Below are 26298 nucleotides of genomic sequence, written 5' to 3'. Positions count from 1 at the left end.
TGCTCTGTGGCAGGCACCAAGCCCTGACCTTGTGGTTTTACCTCGCAGCAAAGCTGCAGATCTTTGTCTGGGCGGTGTTTGTGCCTCAGCAGGGCTGACCTGCGTCAGTCGGGAGCAGGGACACAAATAACCCTGGCATTGCTCAACCCTGCCCTGGTTCACGGGGTGCAGCTCCACTGGTCCCTGCTCCCTGCACAGCCTGCACAGCCTGCACTGCCCTGCACAGCCTGCACTGCCCTGCACTGCCCTGCACTGCCTGCACTGCCTGCACAGCCTGCACTGCCCTGCACAGCCTGCACAGCCTGCACTGCCCTGCACTGCCCTGCACAGCCCTGCACTGCCTGCACTGCCCTGCACTGCCCTGCACAGCCTGCACTGCCCTGCACAGCCTGCACAGCCTGCACTGCCCTGCACAGCCTGCGCAGCCTGCACAGCCTGCACTGCCCTGCACTGCCCTGCACAGACTGCACAGCCTGCACAGCCTGCACTGCCCTGCACAGCCTGCACTGCCCTGCACTGCCGTGCACTGCCCTGCACAGCCTGCACTGCCCTGCACAGCCCTGCACTGCCTGCACTGCCTGCACAGCCTGCACTGCCCTGCACAGCCTGCACTGCCCTGCACTGCCGTGCACTGCCCTGCACTGCCCTGCACTGCCCTGCAAAGCCTGCACAGCCTGCACTGCCCTGCACAGCCCTGCACTGCCCTGCACAGCCTGCACTGCCCTGCACTGCCCTGCACTGCCCTGCACAGCCTGCACAGCCCTGCACTGCCCTGCACAGCCTGCACAGCCTGCACAGCCCTGCACTGCCCTGCACTGCCTGCACTGCCTGCACTGCCCTGCACTGCCTGCACAGCCTGCACAGCCCTGCACTGCCCTGCACTGCCTGCACTGCCTGCACTGCCCTGCACAGCCTGCACAGCCCTGCACTGCCCTGCACTGCCCTGCACAGCGTGCACAGCCTGCACTGCCCTGCACAGCCCTGCACAGCCTGCACTGCCCTGCACTGCCCTGCACTGCCCTGCACTGCCCTGCACTGCCCTGCACAGCCTGCACTGCTCAGCACAGCCCTGCACAGCCCTGCACAGCCTGCACTGCCTGCCCAGCCCTGCACAGCCCTGCACAGCCTGCACTGCCTGCCCAGCCCTGCACTGCCCTGCACAGCCTGCACTGCCCTGCACTGCCCTGCACAGCCTGCACTGCCCTGCACAGCCTGCACTGCCTGCACTGCCCTGCACAGCCCCTGCACAGCCTGCACAGCCTGCACTGCCCTGCACTGCCCTGCACAGCCCTGCACTGCCTGCACTGCCCTGCACTGCCCTGCACAGCCTGCACTGCCCTGCACTGCCCTGCACAGCCCTGCACTGCCTGCACTGCCCTGCACTGCCCTGCACAGCCTGCACTGCCCTGCACTGCCCTGCACTGCCCTGCACAGCCTGCACTGCCCTGCACTGCCCTGCACTGCCCTGCAAAGCCTGCACAGCCTGCACATCCCCTGCACTGCCCTGCACTGCCCTGCACAGCCCTGCACTGCCTGCACTGCCCTGCACTGCCCTGCACAGCCTGCACTGCCCTGCACTGCCCTGCACTGCCCTGCACTGCCCTGCACAGCCTGCACTGCCCTGCACTGCCCTGCACTGCCCTGCACTGCCCTGCACTGCCCTGCACTGCCCTGCACAGCCTGCACTGCCCTGCACTGCCCTGCACAGCCTGCACTGCCCTGCACTGCCTGCACTGCCCTGCACTGCCCTGCACTGCCCTGCACAGCCTGCACTGCCCTGCACTGCCCTGCACTGCCCTGCACTGCCCTGCACTGCCCTGCACAGCCCCTGCACAGCCTGCACTGCCCTGCACAGCCTGCACTGCCCTGCACTGCCTGCACTGCCTGCACAGCCTGCACTGCCTGCACTGCCCTGCACTGCCCTGCACTGCCCTGCACTGCCCGCACAGCCTGCACTGCCCTGCACAGCCTGCACTGCCCTGCACTGCCCTGCACAGCCTGCACTGCCCTGCACTGCCCTGCACTGCCCTGCACTGCCCTGCACTGCCCTGCACTGCCCTGCACAGCCTGCACAGCCTGCACTGCCTGCACTGCCCTGCACAGCCTGCACAGCCTGCACTGCCCTGCACTGCCCTGCACTGCCCTGCACTGCCTGCACTGCCCTGCACAGCCTGCCCAGCCCTGCACAGCCTGCACAGCCTGCACTGCCTGCACTGCCCTGCACAGCCTGCCCAGCCCTGCACAGCCTGCACTGCCTGCACTGCCCTGCACTGCCCTGCACAGCCTGCACTGCCCTGCACAGCCTGCACTGCCTGCACTGCCCTGCACAGCCTGCACTGCCTGCACTGCCTGCACTGCCTGCACTGCCCTGCACAGCCTGCACTGCCCTGCACTGCCCTGCACTGCCCTGCACTGCTCTGCTGTTTTGGTTTGGAGCCTCTCCTGGCCCAGGTTTATTACAGGTTGCAGGGTTGAGTCAGAGGAGTGAGTTCAGCCCTGTGATGGAGAAACCCCCGGGGCAGCTGCTGGCACAGCTGGTGTTGGGGCACAGCTGGTGCTGGGGACATGACTGAGTGCTGGGGACATGACTGAGTGCTGGGGACATGGGTGGGTGTTGGGGACATGGGTGGGTGTTGGGGACATGGCCAGATTTTGGGGACATGGGTGGGTGCTGGGGCACAGCTGAGTGTTGGGGACATGGGTGGGTGTTGGGGATGTGACCAGGTTTTGGGGACATGGCTGGGTGCTGGCACACATCTGGATGCTGGGACACATCTGATGCTGAGACACATCTGGATGCTCGTGCACAGGTGCTGGCACACATCTGGGTGCTGTTGCACATCTGGGTGCTGTCACACAGGTGCTGGGCAGGGCACCCCCAGGACAGCACAGTGATCTGCATCCCTGCCATTCTGATGTGGATGCTGATGGTGTCAGGAGGGAGTTTGGAGTTTGGGATCAGCTGCTGTGGGGTCCCTGGGGCAGCTGTGCCCAGGCCATGCCAGGCCCTGCTCTTCCCTTCAGGAGCCTTGGGAATTAAAATGGGCTGTGAGTGCAGTGCTGTCTGCTCCTGTGGTGTGCCCGTGTTTCAGGGTTTCCTGCTGTGCTCTCCTTCTGGTACACATTGGAAAAATTCACCACATGAAAATCCTCTTGCCTTTCCTGCTGCCTGACCCAAAATATGACTCCTTGGCCACAGACAGGAAAACAAATAATGCTTTAATTCAGACATAAAGGTGTGAGTTGCAGTGTGGACACCATGGGGCTGTGGTGTGCTCAGACCTGGATGTGCCAGCAGCTCCATGGCATCCAGAGCAGAGCAGGAGAGCCTGGAGCTGGAGCCACCTCAGCCCCAGCCCCAGCCTCAGCTCCATTCCCCAGACAGCTCAGAAATGTTGTTAAGGAAACACATCCCAAGTTTGCTGTTTCCAGGGAGTTGTTGCAAACAGCCATGAAGCAAGACACAGATGAAGGGCGTGTGGGAAATGTCCCTGTCCTGCACAGAGGACACCCCATCGTCCCTGGAGCATCTCTGTCTGCTTCCAGCACATCCAGCTGCTCCTGGCAGTGATGGAGAGCAGCCAGGGGCATCTGGCCACTCACTCAGGGCTGAGGAGCAGCTCCCTCAGGTTTCAGGGAGGGAAATAAAGCACAAATCCACCTCATCCCATCCCTTCGCCTCTGGTTGAAACTTCTGCAGCTTTTAAACATCTCTTGCATATTTAATTCTTTTGGTGGCTTAATAAGGGGTCAGAAACCAGATTTTCAGACCCACTTTTCCACATCATTGGTGCTTACATGAACACCTAGTTTTTGGGGTTTTTTTTCCAGAAATTAGGGCTTGGCTGAAACTTTGTTTTTGCAGACTGGATGGTGGGCACAGCTCAGCCACTCAGCCACCCTGTCCCTGGCACAGAGGGGATTTAGGCACCTTTACCAAAATGTTACCAAGGCACACCACCCAACCACGGGGGCAGAAGTGGGGAGAGAACTCCCAGCCACCAAACCACTGCCACCAGCATCCCCTCCCTGTCACCTGCAGTTCCATCCCACAGGATTTAACTCCAAAATCCTCTGCCTGCTTCCACACTGGGGCTGCCCAAATTTCGAAGGGTTTCACCCATTTGGAGCCCGTGGGGAGGAAGGTGGTGCTGCAGGAATTGCTGTGGAGATGCCACAGGGGGGGACACGTGGGGATGTGGCCACAAGATCCAGAAGTGGCTACTTGAGGAGTGTACCCCTATTTGTGTTCTCTTTGAGGGCATTCCCATTTCCATTTCAGCTGGAGTGGAGCCAGCAGGAGCCTGGGTGCAGCTCCAGCAGCACTCATTGAGAATAGACTTTGTTATCTCTGTGTGTTTGAGTTGTGCAGCGCTGGGCAGGGAGCCCCAGGCTCTGCTGCTGGTGTTGTTTAGTCTGGACTGGGCAGTGTTTGGCTGCAGGGACACCAGGAATGCTCCCAGCCTTCCTCCTCCTCTCACACTGAGCTGGGATGTCCCCAAGTCTGGGATTCCTCAGGGCAGAGAGCTGGGCAGGGTTAAAGGCTTTAAACCTTGAGCACTGGGTGACAGGGACAAATCCATCCCCAGCCCTCAGGTGGTTTGTGTAACAACCAGAACTGGCAATTATAAATAATGAGCCTGTGAGATTATTTCTAATATCTGTTTAAAATATTTTTTTTTCACTTCTTTGGTAATTTTTGGTCATTCTGTCAAAATATTTTTAAATACAAGGTTGCTACACCCACAGCAGCAGCTGCTCCAGGTGACCCTGCTCTGCCCTGGGTGATCTCAGCAGCTTTGAGATATCTCAGTGTTTGTGTCCAGGAGGGTTGATGAGTGAATTTCTCAGAGATTTGGGCATTTCCAGGTGTCCTGCAAGGCTTAAAGTTCTCTTAGACAGCATCAGACCCACCATAGTTGCTGAATGTGGGCTGGAGCATGAAGAACTCTCCTGGGCATCTCAGCATGGCTGGGACACAAAAGAAATAATAAATAATCCCAATTTCTTCGTTTTGCCAGAATCATCTGGGTTGGGAGTTGAAGCCATGGGTCCTCTCCCTCTGCAAAGTGGCACTTCAGGATCAGGCCAGACATTGGTTGTGGAGCCTTGGGAGCTGCCAAAATTCACTTTTCCTCCAGGGAAACCCACCAAACCTTCCCATTTCTCCCTCATTTTAGGGATGTGGTTTTGCTCACACAGAGAGTACAGCTGATAGGGAAAACCAGATCATTTAGCTTTCAAAACCTTCCAAGAAATCAGCCAAAAAAAAAAAATCCTTGGGAGTGACAGGAATTGTAAATGAGCCACTTTTATCTCCTAAAAAAATGGAAAAAAAGGCATTTCCCTCCTGTGAAATTTTACCAGCCAGTTCTGTGCCTAAGAGTGTTGTTTGAAAGGAAATGGTGCTACATGGCCATTGAACACATTTTTAATAATAAATTGTGGTGAAGACAGAAGTAGTTAATATCCTTTGAAGGAAACAGGAGCTTTTTGTGGCAAGGAACCATTTATTTTGGATTGTATCATAAAAGGTTTTTGACTGCAGTGAAAAGTCTGGGGAATGGGATTTTCCTTCAGAAGTCAAAGTTTATTTTCTGTTACAGCCCATGTGGGCAGCAAATTCCTCTGTCTTCCCTTCCTTTGTTATTCTCTGTTTTCACTGTGAAATGTTGAAGTTTCCTTTTTCAAATTCCGAAATTGAAAAATTTCAATGGGGAGAAATGATGGGAAGAGGTTCATGAGCCCCTTGGAAATGTGCTTTTCTCTCCCCCCTCAGGAATTGGGTTTAAGACCTTCCCAGGGAAGCATTTAGTGTGTTTTCATTAGGTCAGGGTTTCTTTTTCCTGCTCCAGTTTTGCTCTGGGGGTTGGTTGGGCAGGTCCAGCCCTGCAGGAGCACTGGGGGTCGGTGCTGGGGCAGTTCCAGTGATGCTGCAGCCAAGTGCTGGCATCAGAGCCAGAAAATCAGAAAATCAGGGAATCATTCAGGGTGGAAAAGCTCTCCAAGCCCATTGAATCCAGACATTAACCCAGCACTTCCAGTCCCACCCCGTGTCCCCACGTGCCACATGTTTGAACCCTTCAGGGGTGGTGATCCCTGGGCAGCCTCTTCCAATGCCTGACCACCCTTTTGGGGAAGAAATTCCTCCTCATTTCTAATCTCAACCTCCCCAGGCACAGCCTGAGGCTGTTTCCTCCCATCCTGAGGTGGAACTGCTGCCTTGAGCAGAGCCCTGGCAAAAAAGGCTTTGTAAAGGTGGCACCTCCTTCAGCACCAGTTGGTTTAATTTTTACTGTGGGCCATTTTATTTGCTAAAGAAAATAGATTTAAGCTTCTGCTTAATGTCACAGATACCCTGGAAGTTTTGCTTATCACAAGTGGCTTCTGGAGATGTCTCTCAGCATCACTCCAAACCAGGCTTGGTTTTTTTCCCCTCAATTATTCTTAAAACTTGGCTTTTGAGTCAAGTGCTGGTGAATGTCTCCATGTGCCAGATTGCAGGGAGAGCTCTTAAATGAGTTTTAGCTCGAAGGCTCAGGGACCAGCAAGGCTCCAGGGGTTGTTTACACAGAAAATTCATGTTTTTTGGGTGCTGGGGAGCAGATGTATGATCCCATCTGCTGAGCAGAACTGCAGAAGGAGCCACGTTTAGACTTTGTGCTGTGTGTGGTGATTAACTGGGGCTTTCCTTATTGCACATCCCCAAGGACTGCAGAACAGACACAAACTCTGCACTGGTGGTGTGAGCTTGGGATGGAGCCCTGGGCTGGTGTTTTGGTGTCTGTGGAGCCTGTCTGGATACCTGGTACCTGTGTTTGTGTTCCAGTCCCTCAGCTGGGCACTCCTTCATTGAATCACCTGCTTTTCTCAGATTTGCAATCTCCAAAAACTCAGTTTCTCTGTCAGAAGGGGCTGAAACGAGCCCTTGGCTTTGCACTTGCCACAAGTGACCAGCCAGTAAACACACACACAGTGCTTTTTGTCCAGGAAACAAAGCTAAAAATAGCAATGATTTATAAAAACACAGTGGAAAATACTGGTTTTTACAGGTACCATCCAATTTTGTGTGCTTTTAAGCTGCCCCCACATTTGGAGCTGCTGTGGAGATGATTTTAGGGTGGTGTCATCTCCCCAAGCCAACGTCTGCTCTGGCAAACTGAGGGATTTTATTTTGACAGCGAGACACTTGCTTGGCAGCTCCTGTTGAACAGAGCTGATCTCGAGGCTTCCAGTCATTCTTTTCCTTTAAAAAAAAAGCCTTTTAAGTATGTTTGTGTTTGGGGAGAAAGTCAGTCATGAGCTGGGGATTGGGGTGAAGGGGGATGCTGTTCCTGCATCCATGCAGCCTGCTGGGCTGGTTCTGCTTCTTCTTTCTGCTCTCAGAGCTCAGGATTGCTGGTGCTTTCTGCAAACCACTGGCACACACTGGCCCCAGAGGCTTGGAGAGATGAGTGCTTTGCATGTTGGAACAAAAGGAGCTCAGAAATTTGGCCTGATCCAGTTAAAAGCCATGAAATCACCTGATTTCAGCCCAGGATTCATTAAACAACCGAGTCAGCACATCCCCCCTGAGCAGCTTTGGGTGCTGCAGGTGCAATCCTGGCCATGGCAATTCCCATTTCCCATCCCTCCTCCCAGTGCCATCATGTCTAATTCAAGCTGCTGTTGTTGCTTTCTGCTTTCCTGAAAAGAAAACCCCAAAGAAGGTTAAATTCTGCCTGTGCCTTGGCAGCTCGAGCACACAGACAGATTGTGCTTCAAAAAAATGGCAGAGTTTCAAAATATTGTGTTCTGTGAAGAAGAGACAAGGAAAATAAACTCCCCAAAGTGCAGGTTTTATTTCCCCAGGAGGGAAGGCTTTAATGTTTATTTGGGTTTGGTGTTTTGCTCCCTGGTTCTGCTGACACCATTCTTGAACCAAGATAAAATTCAACCCTGCACAACCTGCCCTGGGTCCAGTTCAAATCAGCTTCATTTCCCAGTAGGTTCATTTTGTCCCTCCCAGAGCAGGTTCCTGAGGCTCAGGTACAGCACATGGGGTGGTGCAAGCAAAGCCATGAAAGATAAAATGGAAAAAAGGGAATAACAGAGCAAATCTGTGCCCGTTTCATGTTTGATTTTGGTTGTGCCAGTGTGACTGCAGCAGAGTGGAGGGCTGGGATTTGTCAGGAGGCAGCTGGGTGTTAACAGGGACAGTTCAGCCCTGAAAGAAGCAGCTCCACCTTTGGCAACGTGGTTGGATTTTGGTGTCTTCTTCTCCACGTGCAAAATCAGTGTGAAGATGCTTTTCCTGTCTCATTTCCTTGAGGATGCAGGCAGAGGTCTCTGGGATGGCAGCTTGGGAAGTGCCAGAGGAGCAGGATTTTGTTTGCCTGACCTGTGTTTTTGGGTTTCCTTTTTTTGGCTGATGTGCCAACACCCAGAGCAGCTCTCCCCATTTCACATCCCCCAGGTGTGAGGTGCACTTGGCACAGCTTGGGGACAGAGGGGACCTGGAGCATCCAGCCTTGCTCCTCACTCCTGCCTTCTGGCTGCAGCTGGAAAACTGGGAGGAAAAGGGTCAAAGAGCAGCTCTGCTCCCTGTAGGAATTCCTCCTCTGGTTTTTAGAGTTGTTTTTGCTTCCTTACACACCAGCTTTGACTTTTGGTGAAACTCAGAGCTGTTCTTTGTGCTCTCTGTGACCTTGCTGCTTTTGTTTTGCTTTTCCTGTGTGAGCTTGGGAGCTCCTGGGAGCAGAGAATTATCTTTTTTTTTTTTTTTTTTTTTTTTTTTTCAATTTTTCTTCCCTTTTCATTCTCAGCTCTGTTGATTTCTAATCCCAGCAGTGAGTGTGCACAGGGGTTTCCAGTAAATGCTGTTCCCACGAGGTGTCAGCTGGATTCTTGCATTCCTGCCCCATCCTGGAATGAGGAGAGAGCACAATCCCAGCTTTAGAGCAAACAAGGAAAAAAAAATCTAAAAAACCCCATTAAAAAAAAAAAAAAAAAACCCAAAAAAAAAAAAACAAAAAAACATAAAACAACCAAAATGAAACTCCAAGCCCAAACAAACAAAAAATATTTTAAAAAAACCCAAACAAAACAACCCGAAAACCAAAACCCTGAAAAAATTTGCTAATCTGAGTTGATTAATTGACTCATAAAGGTCATTTTCCATTCTGGGTGCCTGTCCTTTGTTCCAGCACCCCTCTGGCACTGGGATGCACAGGCATCTATTGATGTGTCAAAAGGAAAAACAAATTCAGACTTACACAGGTGAAGTTTGAGGGAGAGGGTTGGGAATAGAGAATAAAACTCAAAGAGTAACTGATTAGATGCAAAATGCTGAATGCCTGAATTAGATGTTTGTGCCTTTTTGGGGGGATGGAGCAGGGATTTCGTTGCCCAGCCAAGCAGCCAGGTGTTTACCTTGGGGTTTGGTGACATGGCTGATGTTTCCAGGCTATTTTCTCCATGAATTGGAGCCCCCGTGCAGAAATGGGGCTGGATCTGTGCAATCATAAAAAAGTTCTTGTGTTTCTCTGCTCCTGCTCTTGTGGCTGCTGGTTTGGACCCCCCTTTCCAGGAGAGCTCAGATCTTGAGCTGCATCCAGCTCAGAAAAGCTTGGCTGGTCACTGTGAATAGAAACAAATGGCTTTGAAGCCTGCAGACTTGAATTCTGCTTTATTTTTGCTGGGTTTGCATAACTTTAATGACCAGGAGATGAAACATGCAGTTAAACAGAATCAGAATCTGCCACTTTCAGATGCAATTTTAAGAAGATGTTTCATCCTGCCAGGGTTTGAAGTTATGTGTCTGGAATGGTTTTAAATCTGAGAAATGTTTGAAGGGATCCTGTGTGGGTGGGAGGAGAAATACCTTTCCCTTTGCATGTTCTCATGGCCTGCCTTTGCCAGAGCTCTTGCCTGGTTTCTGGACCAAGTTGGCAGCCAGGTTTAAATGAAACCTTGCTGAACAAAGGCACTTTATGTTTGAACTCTGTGCCCTGAGTCTGCCCCACCAGCCTGGCTGGGCATCTCTGTTAAATAAGATCAACAAATATAGACAAGCTGTGTTTTGCAAATTAACCCTGAACAAATCATAACAACAACAACAACAACAAAGCACCTTTCTTTAACTCTGCCTCTTGTTTCACAGGCAAGAAGAGAAACCCTGGGCTGAAAATTCCTAAAGAAGCATTTGAGCAACCACAGACAAGCTCCACGTGAGTCTGCAAAGTCTGGGCAGAATGAGGGGCAGAGCATGGAGCCCAGTGCCTTCCTTCTGGAATTAAATGGGTTTTAAAGTCCCTCCCAACCCAGCCATTCTGGGATTCTGTGATAATTTCACAGCCCTTGCATTTCTCAGCCCATCACCCTTTACCCATCCCTGTCTCATGTGCTGCTTAATGATGCAGGGAAAGGTAAAAACCAGAGTGGGCCCCCAGTTTCCACTGGTGTGGCACTTTGGCCACCAGTTTGAGTAACAGGCAGAAAAACTCAGCCTTGCAGAAGGAATCCCTCTGGTTTTAAGGCACTTAACCCCAGCCTGCTTGGTTTTCTTTGCTTCTGTGAGCATTGAGTGGTTTTAGCCTGTTAACCTGTGCTGTGTGACTGAGGTGATGATTTACTGCAGGTCTAGATGTTCCTGCCCATTTAATCCATTTTTCATACAGGCTGGCAGAGATTTGGTGCTTTCCACCTGCCTTGATTTGCCAGTAAATCCCCCTGGGTTCCTGCAGGGGCAGGCTGGGTGTGAGAAATGCCAATTCCAATTACCTGAGCCCTTTTTGGGGTGACTCTGTGGGTCCTGCATAGCTCAGGGCTGCAGGGGCTGCTGGCCTGAAGGTGTGAGGGGATGGTTTGAGGGTTGGATTTACTCACTGAGGGAAAATTGATCTGTGTAGAGAATATTTCAAACTTTTTCCCTTTTTATTTCATGCAGGCCACCCAGGGATCTGGACTCCAAAGCCTGCATCTCTATTGGTGAGGAGGTAAGGCTGGGAGAGCTCTGATTGCTTCACTTCACCCCCCAAAAAGGGCAGATCATCAAATACCAGCTGTTATAAATGACACAGCCCATTTTACCTGAAACAGAAAGCAGTTGCTGGAGGAATAAAAGCTGAGAAGACCCAGCCTGGGAGCTGCTGAGCTCTGGGGGTTTGTGAGCCACATCCAGCCATAAAAATGGAGGTGTTTGTGCTCCTGCAGCAGGGCTGGGGGCTGGGACCCCAGGGTGGCCCTGTGGCCAGCTGGAGCTGCACTGCCCTTTGCCTCCCGTGACTCCCTTCGTATTTTCCACCATGGAAATTCCTTCCTTGCTGCACTAAGGTGCAGCTAATCCCCTGGAAATAACCATTATAAAGCAAGGGGGTTGCTAACAGAGTTGTTTTGCTCTCCTCTGCAGCTCCTTTGCTGATTTAAAGCCTTCACCCAGAATATTTCTCTTTGCTAATATTGAAGATCATCTCAGGAGCTGAACTCAGGGTAGATGTTCCTGCCCTGGAAGCAAATCCTTATTGACAGCATGGAAACCAGCCCACCTGGATGAAAAAAAATATAGATTCAAAAGGAGAATCAGTGGGGTTAGATTGATATTAGGAGGGAATTGTTGCCTGTGAGGGTGGGCAGGCCCTGGCACAGGGTGCTCAGAAAAGCTGTGGCTGCCCCTGGCCAGAGCACCTGGGGCAGTGGAGGGTGTCCCTGCCATGGCAGGGCTGGAATGAGAGGATCTCTAAGGTCCCTCCCACACAAACCATTCCCTGATGGCAGCTCAGGGGGCTCAGTGATCCATGATCCTGTGGCACTGGGGTGTCAGGAACAGCATCCCATGGCAGGAGTGGTCCTGCTGTGACCCTGGGGCACTGGGGTGTCAGGAACAGCATCCCATGGCAGGATTGGTCCTGCTGTGATCCTGTGGCACTGGGGTGTCAGGAACAGCATCCCATGGCAGGAGTGGTCCTGCTGTGATCCTGTGGCACTGGGGTGTCAGGAACAGCATCCCATGGCAGGATTGGTCCTGCTGTGATCCTGTGGCACTGGGGTGTCAGGCAGAGATCCCATGGCAGGAGTGGTCCTGCTGTGACCCTGTGGCACTGGGGTGTCAGGCAGAGATCCCATGGCAGGACTGGTCCTGCTGTGATCCTGTGGCACTGGGGTGTCAGGCAGAGATCCCATGGCAGGAGTGGTCCTGCTGTGACCCTGTGGCACTGGGGTGTCAGGCAGAGATCCCATGGCAGGAGTGGTCCTGCTGTGACCCTGTGGCACTGGGGTGTCAGGCAGAGCATCCATCCCATGGCAGGATTGGTCCTGCTGTGACCCTGTGGCACTGGGGTGTCAGGCAGAGATCCCATGGCAGGAGTGGTCCTGCTGTGACCCTGTGGCACTGGGGTGTCAGGCAGAGATCCCATGGCAGGAGTGGTCCTGCTGTGACCCTGTGGCACTGGGGTGTCAGGCAGAGCATCCATCCCATGGCAGGATTGGTCCTGCTGTGACCCTGTGGCACTGGGGTGTCAGGCAGAGCATCCATCCCATGGCAGGATTGGTCCTGCTGTGATCCTGTGGCACTGGGGTGTCAGGCAGAGATCCCATGGCAGGATTGGTCCTGCTGTGATCCTGTGGCACTGGGGTGTCAGGCAGAGCATCCATCCCATGGCAGGAGTGGTCCTGCTGTGACCCTGTGGCACTGGGGTGTCAGGCAGAGATCCCATGGCAGGAGTGGTCCTGCTGTGACCCTGTGGCACTGGGGTGTCAGGCAGAGCATCCATCCCATGGCAGGATTGGTCCTGCTGTGACCCTGTGGCACTGGGGTGTCAGGCAGAGCATCCATCCCATGGCAGGATTGGTCCTGCTGTGATCCTGTGGCACTGGGGTGTCAGGCAGAGATCCCATGGCAGGATTGGTCCTGCTGTGATCCTGTGGCACTGGGGTGTCAGGCAGAGATCCCATGGCAGGATTGGTCCTGCTGTGACCCTGTGGCACTGGGGTGTCAGGCAGAGATCCCATGGCAGGATTGGTCCTGCTGTGATCCTGGGGCACTGGGGTGTCAGGCAGAGATCCCATGGCAGGACTGGTCCTGCTGTGACCCTGTGGCACTGGGGTGTCAGGCAGAGCATCCATCCCATGGCAGGATTGGTCCTGCTGTGACCCTGTGGCACTGGGGTGTCAGGCAGAGATCCCATGGCAGGATTGGTCCTGCTGTGACCCTGTGGCACTGGGGTGTCAGGCAGAGCATCCATCCCATGGCAGGACTGGTCCTGCTGTGACCCTGTGGCACTGGGGTGTCAGGCAGAGCATCCATCCCATGGCAGGATTGGTCCTGCTGTGACCCTGTGGCACATCCCTGAGCTCTGTGATCACTGATCCCCTGCACCCCGGGGCTGGGGAGGGGCTGACTCTGGGAGCAGCCCAGAGCAGAGCCCCAGGGCTGCACTGATACACTGGTACACTGTTTTGTCCCCAGAACTTTGAGGTGAAGGCCGATGACCTGGAGCCCATCTCGGAGCTGGGCCGAGGCGCGTACGGGGTGGTGGAGAAGATGCGGCACATGCCCAGCGGGCAGATCATGGCAGTGAAGGTAGAGTGAGCCTGGGCACCCTGCCCTGCCCTGCTCCCCTCTGGCAGCTCTGCTCTCCTCCTGGCATCCTCTCGGGGGCTTTGGCTTAGTTAACCAAGAAAAGGGTGGGGGGTGTGCTTTAAAAGTTTTTAATTTTTTAATTTTTCAATTTTTAAAATTTTTAATTTTTTAATTTTTCTATTTTTTAATTTTTCAATTTTTTAAATTTTTAATTTTTTAATTTTTCTATTTTTTAATTTTTCAATTTTTCAATTTTTTAATTGTTCAATTTTTCTATTTTTTAATTTTTCAATTTTTCAATTTTTTAATTGTTCAATTTCTTTCAATTTTTCTATTTCTTCCGATTTTTCAATGTTTTCAATTCCAGCATTGAAATGCATCACTCACATTATTCACCTGTATCCACAATATTCCTATTTCCTAGGATTCACTATCCCATCATTTTTCTGCCTTTATCCACAATATTCCTGTTTGCCTAAGATTCACTATCCCATCATTTTTTCTGCTGATTTCCCTCCTCTCCCTTTAAACTCTGCTGCTGGTTTGAGAACACTCACATGTTTATATATGCACACTCCACATACGTATAAATTCACATTTTTTTCCTCCTGTAGCCCCTCAGATTATAAATTATAAAGAAGAATAATTATAAAGAAGAATGAAGAATTATAAATTATAATAAATCTAGTTGCACAAGAGACTCTTCTTCATCTGGGACTTTTTTAGTCTCCTTGGAACAGGAAGTTTTTGTTGGGATTTTCACATTTTGCCTGCCACAGTGGGATCTTGACTCATGGCAGGCTTGGAGATGCTATCATGCAAAGTTTTCATAACAACAGCTTAGACTCATAAATTTGGAGATTAGGGAAATGGTCATGGGAAAAATTGTAGTTTGGGAAGGACCAGTTTTTGCTTGGCTGAATTTTAGTTTCCTTTCAGAGTAAAAGATCTGGGAGCTCTGAGGAAACTCTCTGGTGCAAGGCTGGAGCTTCTCTTGTGCCCAGAACCTGCTGATGTAGCAGATGTCCACTGGATCCAAAATTCCCAGCTTTCCACCAGCCTGGAATTTGATTTTCTGCTCCTTGCTGGTGTCTGTAGACAGGCTGGACAGAGTGAAAGGAATAAAGCAGGGATTTGTTCAAACCCTTCCAAGGATTCCCCTTGGGCAGTGCAGAGCCCGAGATGGACTCAGAGTCAGGAGTTTCACCCTTGGGTCAGTTTGGCTCCATCCCCACCTTGGGGTTCCCTGTCCCATCCCAGCTCCAGGCTCTGCAGTCCCACCCTCCCAGATTCTCTCCTCCATTCTCTCTGGTTGCACTTTGTGGGGCTGGAGCTGCAGCCTGTCCTTGGTTCTGGGCTGGACAAGGATTGTTGTGTGTGCCTGAGCTGGGAGGAGAACTGGGGACACTTTTATGGAGTTCAGAGTCATATCCTAGTGCAGGGCAGGAAATGGGAAATATAAAAACTAAAACTTAAGACATCATTTCTCCTCTCCCAAGCCACTTTTTTTCTTCTGGCTCTTGCATCAAGAGTGGTGTTTGCAGGCAAGAGCCAACCCAGCAGTGGTGGGGAGACCCCTGGGTGCTCCTGCCGTGGGTGCTGGGCTGGGGATGTGCCTGTGACAAGGGTGGTGACAGAGGGGGGCAGGAAGGGGGCAGATGGGGTGCCAAGGGGGGCAGGAGGGGGGCAGGAAGGCTGCAGGTGTGTGCCAGGGGGGGCAGGAAGGCTGCAGGTGTGTGCCAGCCCCCCTGAGCTGCTGTGCCTTGCAGCGGATCCGAGCCACGGTGAACAGCCAGGAGCAGAAGAGGCTGCTGATGGACCTGGATATCTCCATGAGGACAGTGGATTGTCCCTTCACTGTCACCTTTTATGGGGCACTCTTCAGAGAGGTGAGACTCTGTGGGGCTGAATTCCCACTCCTGCACTTTTCCAGGTGCCAGGGGTTTAATCTCCACCTGGACATGGAGATTTGCTCAGTCCAGGCCTGAGGATGTGTCACTTGCTGTGGCTGTGAGTGTGGGGCAGCCACCAGCTCACAGCCTGGTCCCAGAGCATTAAAATTGCCCTGCCTTGGTTTCACCCATGTGGAAAGCTCTGAAAAACAGGATTTATTGAAGAGCTTTAAGCACAGCTCTGCAGAGCTGAACTTTTCCTGCTTGGGCATTGGGAGCCTCAACTCCTGATAACTTTCTGGGCTCCTAAATCACAGGGGCTCTGCTTTGGGAAGAGTACACCCTAAATGGTAGGGAATGTGAGCAGCACTGAATTCCAGAGCAGGGAAAGAAAGCCCAGGACAGCTTTGCTGAATGGGTTTTAAAAAATGGGGAAGGGAAGGGAAGGGGACACGAGGCAGGAAGGAAAGAAGGAAGAAAGGTGCTTTGTTCCAGTTAATGCTTGCTTTACTCTGCAGGGAGATGTGTGGATTTGCATGGAGCTGATGGATACCTCACTGGACAAATTCTACAAACATGTCATTGACAAAGGCCTGACGATTCCCGAGGACATCCTGGGGAAAATTGCAGTCTCTGTGAGTGGCACGGGGGAGGAGGGGAGGGAAAGGGATTTCTCCTGTATGCCAAATCCTGGCTGACCCAAACTCCCTGCTGTGTGTGCACCAGGAAGAGGCTGCTCCATGTGCCCCAGCTATTCCCACAGCTGGCCTCACATGTCTAGGCTGAAGTGATGTTTATAAGCCATGAGTGTTCCCATCCATGCACATGATGGAGATGGCCAGGGTGAGATGTGGGGAGGCTCCTGCAGCTCCTCTCCCTTCTCATCAGGGAACCCCAGGAAGATCCCTGGTACCCACCCACACCCCAGGCTGCTGGCAGGGTGCAGGACCCGTGGGGGATGTGGTTTTCCTGCTCTCCAGGCAGGTCTGGGGGTGAAGCCAGCTGTCCTTTCCTCCTCCCCGTGGTGCTGCAGCTGTGGCTGACTCTGGGTTTGTTGTTTCAGATTGTGAAAGCACTAGAACATCTGCACAGTAAGCTCTCCGTGATCCACCGAGGTGAGTGCCAGGCACACGCTGCCCTGCTCTCAGCCTGGCAGGACAAGTGAGATGAAGTGAGCCCTTGGCAGCAGAAACACTGCCCTGCACCTCAGGACTTCAACAAAACCCAGGCAGAGGAGATGGCTGCTCCTTGCTCCTTAAAGTCTGCAGCGTGCTGCCAGGGGAAGGGCTGTTTCCCTGGGGTTGCTTCCCCTAAATCCATGCTCTGCTTCATCTCCTGGGTGAAATTCAGCCAGGCTTTTCCCCCTGGCTTGGAAAGCTTTGGAGCAGGCTTTGCCCAGCTTTGTCCCCAGCTCCATGGCTCTGTGCTGATCTCCCTGCCAGCCTCATCCTCCTGCACTTCCCCAGCCATCCTCTCCCCTTCCAGGACCTTCCCTGAGCACCAGAGCAGTCTGACACCTAAACCAGCCTCAAATGAAATCATAAATCCCTTCCTTAAACTCTCCTGACATTTTTCCCTCTGGAGCATCTCAAAGCTGCAGTGAACACACTCAGAAACAAATTTGCAGTTGCTGCTTGACACTTGTATTTTTAAAGGGTCGTTTTCAATTTGTCATGAGGAGGAAGGAGCCCTCCCTGGAGTGTGGGTGCCTGGGAAGCAGCAGAGTTCAGCTGGAGCAGCAGTGGCACTGGCTGCATCCTTCCTGTGGGGTTGAGTTTCTGTATCACTTACAGAAGATGGAAAGCTCTTCTTGGCTGCTGGGTTTCTTGTTTGATTTCCACTGAAAATTGTCTTATTTCAGTGTAGTAACAGATGGGTGAGGATTTTGGATACCTGAGGCTTTAGACAGCAGAATGCTGATTAGAGAGCAGATGTTAATGAGCTGCAAACCCACAGTTCTGATAGGCAGCACTCAAACACAGCTTGTGGCATCCTTCAGAGGGTGTTTCTGTTGAGTTCTTTATCATGTGGAGACAGAGGATCTGTTATTTCTGGGTGGCAGCAGGGAAAGGATTGCTCCCTTTGGAGCATCCCAGGGAAAGCAGGGTCAGCTGTGCTGAAATTCCAGTTGGGATTATCCGCAGAGAACAACTGCCTGCTCTGCAGGAGAACATCTCCTGCTCTCCTGGGTATCATCCCTGGCACCTCTGAGCACTCCAGGGATTTGTAAAGCCACTATGGGAAGAGATAAATCTGGCAGGGAGGGACGGATGGATGGATGGATGGATGGATGGATGGATGGATGGATGGATGGATGGATGAGGTGTTTAGCTCCCACTCTCCTGCTGCTGCTCATGCTGCAGCTGGACTTTGTATCTGCAGTGGTTTTGGTTTGTTAATTGAGATTTTTCTGCTAATGTACCAATTTATGTGGTGGATTTTAGTGTTGGCTAAATTGCTAGTGTACTTACTGGAATTATTTGCTCATTTTTTTTGGTGTGAGATAGGATTAGGAGGAAGGCAGAATAGGCTCAAACTTTAAAGGGTATAAAGAATACCTTTATTGGCAGAGCTGAAAGAATAACAAGAATTAAAATAAAACTTTTAGAACACTTTTCCTCTCTCCTATATCCTTTTTTCTTTCTCACTGATAATGTATAGAAGCAATTTACTCAGTTTATTACTTTTAGAACAGTCTGTCTTTAGTTTACTTAGGGAGAGGAGTTTCTTTTGTTATGCTATGGAGACTTTTTTAATAAGAAAATAATTATTTTGTGGCTTTTAATTTTTACAAATAGCAGCTGCTTGGAAATAAATAATTGTGAGGTCCATCTCTTTCATTAGCTTATTAGCAGATAATAGGGATGGACATGAAACATGCCCATCTCTTTCATCAGCTTACTAGCATTCTTATTTTTAAACAGTGAGTTTTGTCAGGCATAAAGGAAGCTGTTAGCAGCTTCTCTAAGAACATGACTTCCTTGGCTGGGCTCCTTCCCTCCTCACCAAAACTCAATTAATACAAAACCAGCACAGTGTCCTTACAGTCAGAGGCTGTGTCTGAACCTTTGATCCCTGTCTCAGTTTGCTGCTCTCTCCTTCCCCTGCAGCCCTTTCACCCTTTCCTGCCCCACAACCTTCTCCCATGGGAAGGAAAAATCCCCATGGGAAGGAAAAAACCCCATGGGAATTTAAAAACCTCATGGGAAGGAAAAATAAACCCCCCATGGGTTTTTCCTTTTTGCAGACCCAGGGGCCTTGCCAGAGCTTTGCAGACACCCCATGGGATCACCCCAGCCCTGCAGAGCTGCTCCCTGCCAGCTCCCCGTTCCCTGAGCTGTGGGATGTGATGGGTGTCAGGAAAATTAATCCACAAACACCAGAGGTTTCTATCCAAGAAGGAGACTGAGGAGTCCTGTGACTTTATTTGAATAAAGGGGGAGGCCATGGGCTATTCCCCTGGGGTCTCTCAGGTTTTTGGAGGATGCAGCCTCCTCTCTTTCCCCATGGGCTGAGGTACTTGAGAGGCACAGACTTCCCAAACACCTGATACCTGAGATTCCCCTCCAATGTACAACCCTCCCTTTTAATTTTTAATTCTTATGGAATTCATTGTTTCTCCCCATTGTTTCTTTCATCTCTCAATATCCAATTTCATTTACCAGCAACCCCACAGTTTGTTTGTAAAGGCAAATATCTTTTTTTTTTTTTTTCCCATTCATCCTTTCCATTGTTTCTTTTATCTCTCAGTGGTAGTTTTATCTACCAGCAGACCCACAGCTTGTTTGTAAACACAAATCCCTCATTCCTCTCCTGGGGTTGTGCAGAGCTGCCTCCTGCTGCCTAAACCAGAGAGGGGGGTGTGTCTGTGCAGGGATGGTGGCAGGACACTCCTGGGGCTGTCACCTGAACACAGCCAGGAGTTTCTGGCACTGAAGCTCTGCTGGGCTGCCCTTGCTGATGGGACCCTCTGTGGCTACTTGTGGCTTGTCCCAGCCAGCCACCCCTGACAGTGACCATGCTCTGTGTTCCTTCTTGCAGATGTAAAGCCCTCTAACGTGTTGATCAATACACAGGGGCAGGTGAAAATGTGTGACTTTGGCATTAGCGGGTACCTGGTGGACTCTGTTGCTAAAACCATGGATGCAGGATGCAAACCCTACATGGCTGTAAGTTGAGAAGCTGCCAAAGGAGCAGGAGCCCCAGGGGAAGGATCAGCCCCCAGCATCTGTGCTGGGGATTGGTTTGGGAAGATGCAGCCCTGGAGTCAAGGATACAGCCCCTTGGGAGGGGAGCAGATCTCGTGGCTCAGATCACATCTCCTGGGCATGGCTCCTGCTGTGACCCTGGGGGAGCCTCTGGAATTGCTCCCCTTTGCCTGTTTGCCATTTGCCCCATGGGGACAGCAGTGCTTAGCATGGGGAGGAAAAACTCCCCAGGGGTTGGGTCCCTCTGGCTGCTCCTGGAGCTGCTGTGCAGGATTCACCCTTTGTGGAGCAGCTGAGAGGGTGAAAACCGTCCTGGAGAGCTGAGGCTGTGCCAGGGCAGCTCCACCAGTTTGTGGTGACCCATTTCACTGGTGAGGATGGGGAGCAGCCCAGCCAGGAGGGTGAGGTGGGGGTGTGGGCTAAGGGGTGCTGGGCTGAGAGACCCCTCTGGGTGTGGGCAGGGCTCTGGGGCTGGCCCTGCTCCTCACCCACCTGTGCCTCTGTTGGCAGCCCGAGAGAATTAACCCGGAGCTGAACCAGAAGGGATACAGCGTCAAATCCGACATCTGGAGCCTGGGCATCACCATGGTACGGCCTCCTGGGGCTGCCAGGGGGGCTCGTGGAGTCACTTCCCTCCCCAGGGCCGGGCAGAGCTCAGCAGTGTGCCCCAGGGTTGGAGGGAGGAGGATGGAGCTGCGGGATGTGCAGGCAGCAGCTGCCGGGAGATGGCAGCATGGGCTAAGGCACAGGGGGTGCAGCAGCTCGGGCTGCCAGCACAGAAATCCTCCCAGCACTCAGCAACCTCCCCTTTGGCAGAGCAGGGCCGGGGGCAGCTCCCACGCAGTGTTTTGGGGGAATCCATCTGCTCCCCAGTTCCCTGTGCAGGGTGGTTTTAATCCCAGCTTTCCCAGGAGGTGGGACATGGGGGTGACAGTGACAGGACACTGCACCTGGAGCTGCCTGGGTCTCCTCCAGCCTCTCCTGTTTGCTGGGGGAGGATCAGCAATGTGTTAAGGCCAGGTGGGGTGAGGAAATCCTAGAATCCCAGAATGGTTTGGGTTGGAAAGAAGCTAAAAGATCATCTCATTCCACCCCTGCTGTGTGCAGGGACACCTTCCCCTGTCCCAGGATGCCCAGAGCCACATCCAGCCTGCCTTGGGCACTGCCAGGGATGCAGGGCAGCCACAGCTGCTCTGGGCACCCTGTGCCTCAGCACCTTCCCAGGAAAGAATTCCCTCCTAATACTTAATCTGTATTTATCCTCTTTTAGTTCCACACCAGTCCCCCTTGTTTTATCACTGTTTGCCCATGTCACATTCCCTCCCCTCCTTTCTGGAACCCCCTTTAGGTCCTGCAGGGGGCTCTGAGATCCCTTTGGAGCGTTCCCATCTCCCATTTGTGCAGAGCCCACACAAACACACCCCGGGTGGGCACTGGCCGTCCCTGACCCGTGGGGTGGGCGGGCTGGGGGTGTCCTTGCCCAGGGCTGAGGCCAGGCTGTGTCCCCAGATCGAGCTGGCCATCCTGCGCTTCCCCTACGACTCCTGGGGCACGCCCTTCCAGCAGCTCAAGCAGGTGGTGGAGGAGCCGTCGCCGCAGCTGCCCCCGGAGAGGTTCTCAGCCGAGTTCGTCGATTTTACCTCGCAATGGTAACAAACCCCCTCCTGTCCCCGCTCACCCTGGCCCTGGTCAGCTTCTCCGTGCTGTGCCTGGCTCCACAGGCAGCTCTCAAGCCCCAGGTCTGGGCAGAGCGTTCCCTCTGTGCCCTCTCTGAGCGCCAGCAGTGCTGTGGGGTCTGTGTGAGCATCAGCTGGGCTGCTTTGAGGGGACACACGGGATTTGGGAGGATTTAGGAGGCTGTTTGCTTGTCCCCATGCCAGCAGCACAGGGGTGCTGTGAGCAGGTGCAGCCAGGCAGTCCCTGAGTCTGGGAGGGCAGCAGGGAATGGAAGGCTGCATCCTCTCTTGGGGACACAGCTCTGAGGGCAGGTTTTCCCCATGGTGGCCCCCTCTGGCTGGTGTCTGTCCTTCTCCTGGGCCCAGGAGCTGGAAGCAGCAGGAGCATTTGGCTGTGCTGTAGGAAAAGGGCTGGAGCAGCCCTGCTCTGTGTGCAGGCTGCACAGAGAGCTCAGCCTGCCCTGCGGCAGGGTTGGATTTTCCAGTGCCACCCACCCGCCTGCTGACTTGGCAAGTGGCCACTGGCTCTGCCTGGTGGCCACAAAGGACAGCAGATCCACAAAGAGAGAAATGTGAGACTGTTCCCGAGCTGCCAGCACTCTCCCATGACCCAGGAAGGGATTATCAGCTGCTCCTGCCTGGGCACTCTCAGTACCCATGTTTGGATTCTTCACAGTCTTGCTCAAACATGTTTTCATGTCCCCCTGGTCCAGCTGCTCAGCTCCTGACCCACTCTGGGGAATACCTGCCATGCCCTGGGCCTTGGAGAGGTGGGAGCTGCCCTGGAAAAACCCTCTCACAAGATGCCCCCCGTTCTTGCAAGGCCCACACAGAGATTTTGGAGCAGCTGCAAGCAGTGCTGCTGGCTCTGCTGTTTCCCTGCTTGTGCCAGGCAGGCTGTTCTCTCAGAGGGATTTGCTCTCCCAAGCTCTGCCTTGCAGCTCAGGCTGTGGCTGCTTTAGGAGTTACAGCCACAGCAGGTGGTGATTCCTGTCTTTGCAAATCCTGCAGGGTCACTGAAGGTCCCTCACTGCCAGAGAATGGTGAACTTTGCACCAGTTTTGTGTTATTGGGGTCTGGGAATTCTGACACCAAACCAGGTCCCAGCCACTCTGTATTAAGCCTGGCTTAGGGCTGTGTTTATCCATCTGCTGCCTGGGGCAGTGGAGTCTGATCATCTCTAGGCACTGCAGGAATATCCTGGGATATCTGACTCAGGAGCAGATCCCAATATAACTCCTCATTCCTGAAAATTTACATTGATTTCAGTAACTTATCACCAGATTTCCTGCTGTTAGTAACCTGGGGATGAATTTGTTCTGTAGAAGGTCTAAATTAAGAGAATGACACCAAATCTGGCCACAGCTAACCTTCAGATTCACCTTGTCATGGTGGCTGGGGCTGCTGCTGAGCAGGAGGATGTGACACATCCCGTGCCTCGGGGCCGGCGCTGTTGGCACGTACGGGGCCAGGTTCCTCTGTTCATTCACAACATGACACTGAACACGAGCCCTGCACACACAGCAAGCAGGAAATATCTATTCAGTGTGTGTCCTCTGCTTCCTCTGGGCCCCAGCAAATCCCAGCAGAGGTTCTCACTTTTGTTTTGCTCAGTGTGACACCTTTTCCCCGCCACCGCCGCGTACGTGTGTGAAGATCTTTTCAAGTTGCTCCAAGTGTCTTTCCCCTAAATACACTGCCAGGAAGTGAGTAGAGATTACGTCCTGTCTTTTAGAAGCTATTTTCTGCTGGAGGGAAACCAAAATAACTTCCAGCTACAACCCTCCAGGGCCATCTGTTGTAGGAGAGGAGAAAAAAGGATGTCCCATGGAAGCGTCCCCGCTGATAACAGCACGGTGATAAACAAACAGTTGTACACGTGCTCAGTCACTGCTCCCAGGCACAGCCTGCAGGCTGAATCCTCTCCCTGAGTCACCAAACTCCCTGTTGGACCTGGCCCCCAGCAGCAGGCAGGTTTTCAGTGGTGTTTTGGTGGCTCCAGGTCTCTTGGTGGACACTGAGCTCTTGTTGGCTGTCACTGTCCTCAAGACCTCAATTGTTTCCTCAGCTTGGCTGAGTAGCTGAACTTACTCCACTTACTCTTCCTTTTGTCATGGTATCATTTTATGGCCTTACTTAAATTGCAGACAGAATGTAAATTCTAATTTTTTCTTTTTTTTTTTTTTTTTCCTTCCCCCCCCAATTAAAGCTTGAAGAAGAATTCCAAAGAACGGCCAACATACCCAGAGCTTATGGTGAGTGTGGCTGCATCCAGCAGTGTGTTCAGAGCTGAAATGGGTCACACTGAGTGCTGAGGGCAGAGATTCCACTAGTGATGGTGTTTTGGGGTGCTTTGCATCTTTTTTTTCATACCAGATGGGAGAATTGTGACACTTCAGAGTCGTGGGAGGGTGGCTGCAAATCAGAGATGCGCTTTGAAATCTCAGCCAGGTGCTTTTCCACTCAGATCAAGGGAGAAAATACATGTTAAAGCAGGTAATGGGCAAGAATGAGGCTGTGAAGGATCAGGTAGGGAGGCTCAAATCCTCCTCTGGGCTTTGTGTGATCAATTCAAGCACCTCAATGTGCCACAGCTCCTCAAGAGCTGCAGGAGCCCAGTGGCCAACTGGGCTTTGCTGCCCTGATGCCTTGGAGAGGATTTTTGGGCAGAGCAATTCCTGGTTGTTTGGGACGGACACTGATAATTCTGAATTTCATCTGCTGCCTAGAGACTTTACTGGGAGGGATAACTGAGGAACAACTAGGGAGGAAAATGCCAATAAAGGATGGTGACAGGAGAAGTGCAGGGCACTGCTGTGTGCCCAGCCAGAGCTCTGGGCTGCAGCTGGCAAGAACAGATTTTTCTGCTTGGGCTCCACAGTTTCATGGCCTGTCTCTCTCTCTTGACTTTCTGGTCTTGCTCCTGGTGCTGCTAAAAGCTGACAAAAAGCAGCAGAGCTCGGGAAGTTGGTGTTCCACTCCTGCAGACATTTAATCCTTTTTTACTCTCACACAATTCACAGCTTTCTAAAGGCAGGAAGGTGTTATTTGTTATTTCTGAAAATCCTGACTCTGCATCCTCACCCCTGTCCAGTCTCAAAATCACCTGGATTAAGGGTGGGAACTGCTGCAGGATTTCTTTAAGCACTGGTGTTCCCTACCCCACAATTTTTGGGATATTCATTCTGCCACCAGAGGGTCAGACCCATCACCACCTCACACCTTCCATCACAGGTGAGAGGTGCCAGGTTTAAGGTGGTTTTTACCTGCAAGTCATGCTGGAAATCCATGACCCAGAGCTGTAAGCAGTGAATAATTCCATGACATTTGGTGCTGGGCCCTGTAATGCAATTAAACTATAAATAGATGTGATTGATACACAGCTTGCCCCTAGACTGGTTTCAAACAAAGAGAGGCCTGAGATTTATGGCTTTTAAAAAAAAAATTTCTTTGGTTTTTGCCTTTTTTTTTGGGGTGGGGGGGGAGGTGGTTATATCATTGAATAAATCCATCTGTATATTTTAAGCAAATTTCTGAACTTTGCCAAATGGCCTTTTATCAAAAAAGGTTCAGTGAAGCAGCTCTGTCTGCTGCAGCATTAATACCCATTGGCAAGGGAGTGCATTTCTATTGAATTAGCTTCTTGGATCACCCCTGCAGAGTATCTCAGTGCTGTGGTATTTTATGGCTGACATGGATGTTGTGAGGTCCTGTGGCTGAGGGTTGCTGTTTTGTTGGGGTTTTTTCCTCTCTCTTATGACATTAAGTTGTGGTGCTGGATTGGACTTGTCATTCAGACCAAGACTGCTGCCTTGCTTTCCTGTGGAATTGAGGTTTCTCATGGAAAAAATGACTCTGTGCTATCTTGAGCATCAGGAAAGCTGATAGGGGCTGCTTAATTCCATTTAAAACCCACTTCCCCAGGTGAAGTGGAGTGTGAAAGTGCTGCAGGAGTGGTGGTCTGCACATCCCTCTGTGCCAGCCCAGCCTTGCACAGGGCTTGGCTTCCCTGGGCACAGGGCTGGGGCATTGCTGCCACCCCAGCACATTTTGGGGTGTTCCCAGCCTGTGGGGTGGGATGTGACAGCAGGGACAAGAATGAGACACTGGGGTCACCTCAGAGTTTTCCAGGACACTGCAGTTGCTGTGACTGTCTGACCTAGGCAGACCTTCAGTTCTGCCTGGATCTTTGCCTCAGCCCATTCCAGCCCTGTTTCCCACATAATTGTGCTTCCTCTTCCTTACTGGTGTGTCTTTGGATCGCTTCCCAGCCACTCAGAGCTGCCTTGTCTTATTCCCTGGGTGACTTTCCACTCAAACCCACCTTGAAAAATCTCTTTTCTTTGCTCTTCTTCTCCCTGCACTTGTCCAGTGCCATTAAAGATCATTGAAACAGCCAGTGCTCAGGGACTGAGGTGAGGGGCAGCTTGCAAAAACCCTGGAAACCCCAAATTGTTTTTAAAAATCTGACTTGAGAGGGTTGGAAATCAAACCCTTGTGCAGAGCAGAGATCCCTGTGAGCTCTGCAGAAGAGCCCTGGCTCCTTTTGGTTCTCTGACACCCTCCATACAAATAAATCCAATTATCTGCCAGGACAGTGGGTGTCAAGCAGGGTTTTGGGGGTTTTCAGGTGGGATCTCAGCTTGGTGTGTTGCTGAACCAACCAAGCTGAATTGCTGGTCCTGCTGGAGAGGGTGTTTTGTTGCTGTCAGGGGGTTTGGGTGTGTTTTTTCTCCTTGCCTGTATTTTTCCCTTGGTGCTGCAGTGTTGGCAGGGTTTTCTGGCAGGGTTTTCAGTCTCCCCACGTGGGTCAGGATGAAGTGGTTAGACACACAAGTGGGGATGGTTTTCCTGTGTGGTGGCTGGGCTGCAGGAGCCACTCCTGCTGTTCAGGGAAGAGCTGAGACTCAGGAGTCACCAGAGGGTAAATACACAGATAGAGCAGGGAAAGCACTGCAGTCAGC

At 52.1% G+C, this 26298-nt stretch overlaps 1 protein-coding gene across 1 annotated transcript in view; it reads left to right on the top strand.

Annotated features, from left to right (window-relative positions):
* MAP2K6 (mitogen-activated protein kinase kinase 6) overlaps window positions 1-26298 on the top strand; it is a 50957-nt gene that overhangs the window by 14796 nt on the left and 9863 nt on the right. The window contains exons 2-11 of the mRNA XM_056505998.1: window positions 10142-10208; window positions 10928-10976; window positions 13445-13558; window positions 15328-15447; window positions 15969-16085; window positions 16514-16565; window positions 19492-19619; window positions 20169-20246; window positions 21168-21307; window positions 23544-23589. Of these exons, the coding sequence (XP_056361973.1) occupies window positions 10142-10208; window positions 10928-10976; window positions 13445-13558; window positions 15328-15447; window positions 15969-16085; window positions 16514-16565; window positions 19492-19619; window positions 20169-20246; window positions 21168-21307; window positions 23544-23589 (911 nt within the window). The remainder of the gene's footprint in view (window positions 1-10141; window positions 10209-10927; window positions 10977-13444; window positions 13559-15327; window positions 15448-15968; window positions 16086-16513; window positions 16566-19491; window positions 19620-20168; window positions 20247-21167; window positions 21308-23543; window positions 23590-26298) is intronic.

This window comes from Oenanthe melanoleuca, chromosome 18 (genome assembly GCF_029582105.1).
Source record: "Oenanthe melanoleuca isolate GR-GAL-2019-014 chromosome 18, OMel1.0, whole genome shotgun sequence".
Lineage (NCBI taxonomy): Eukaryota > Metazoa > Chordata > Aves > Passeriformes > Muscicapidae > Oenanthe > Oenanthe melanoleuca.
The sequence above is the reverse complement of the archived record's forward strand: the minus strand, read 5'-3'. Positions and strand labels throughout refer to the sequence as shown.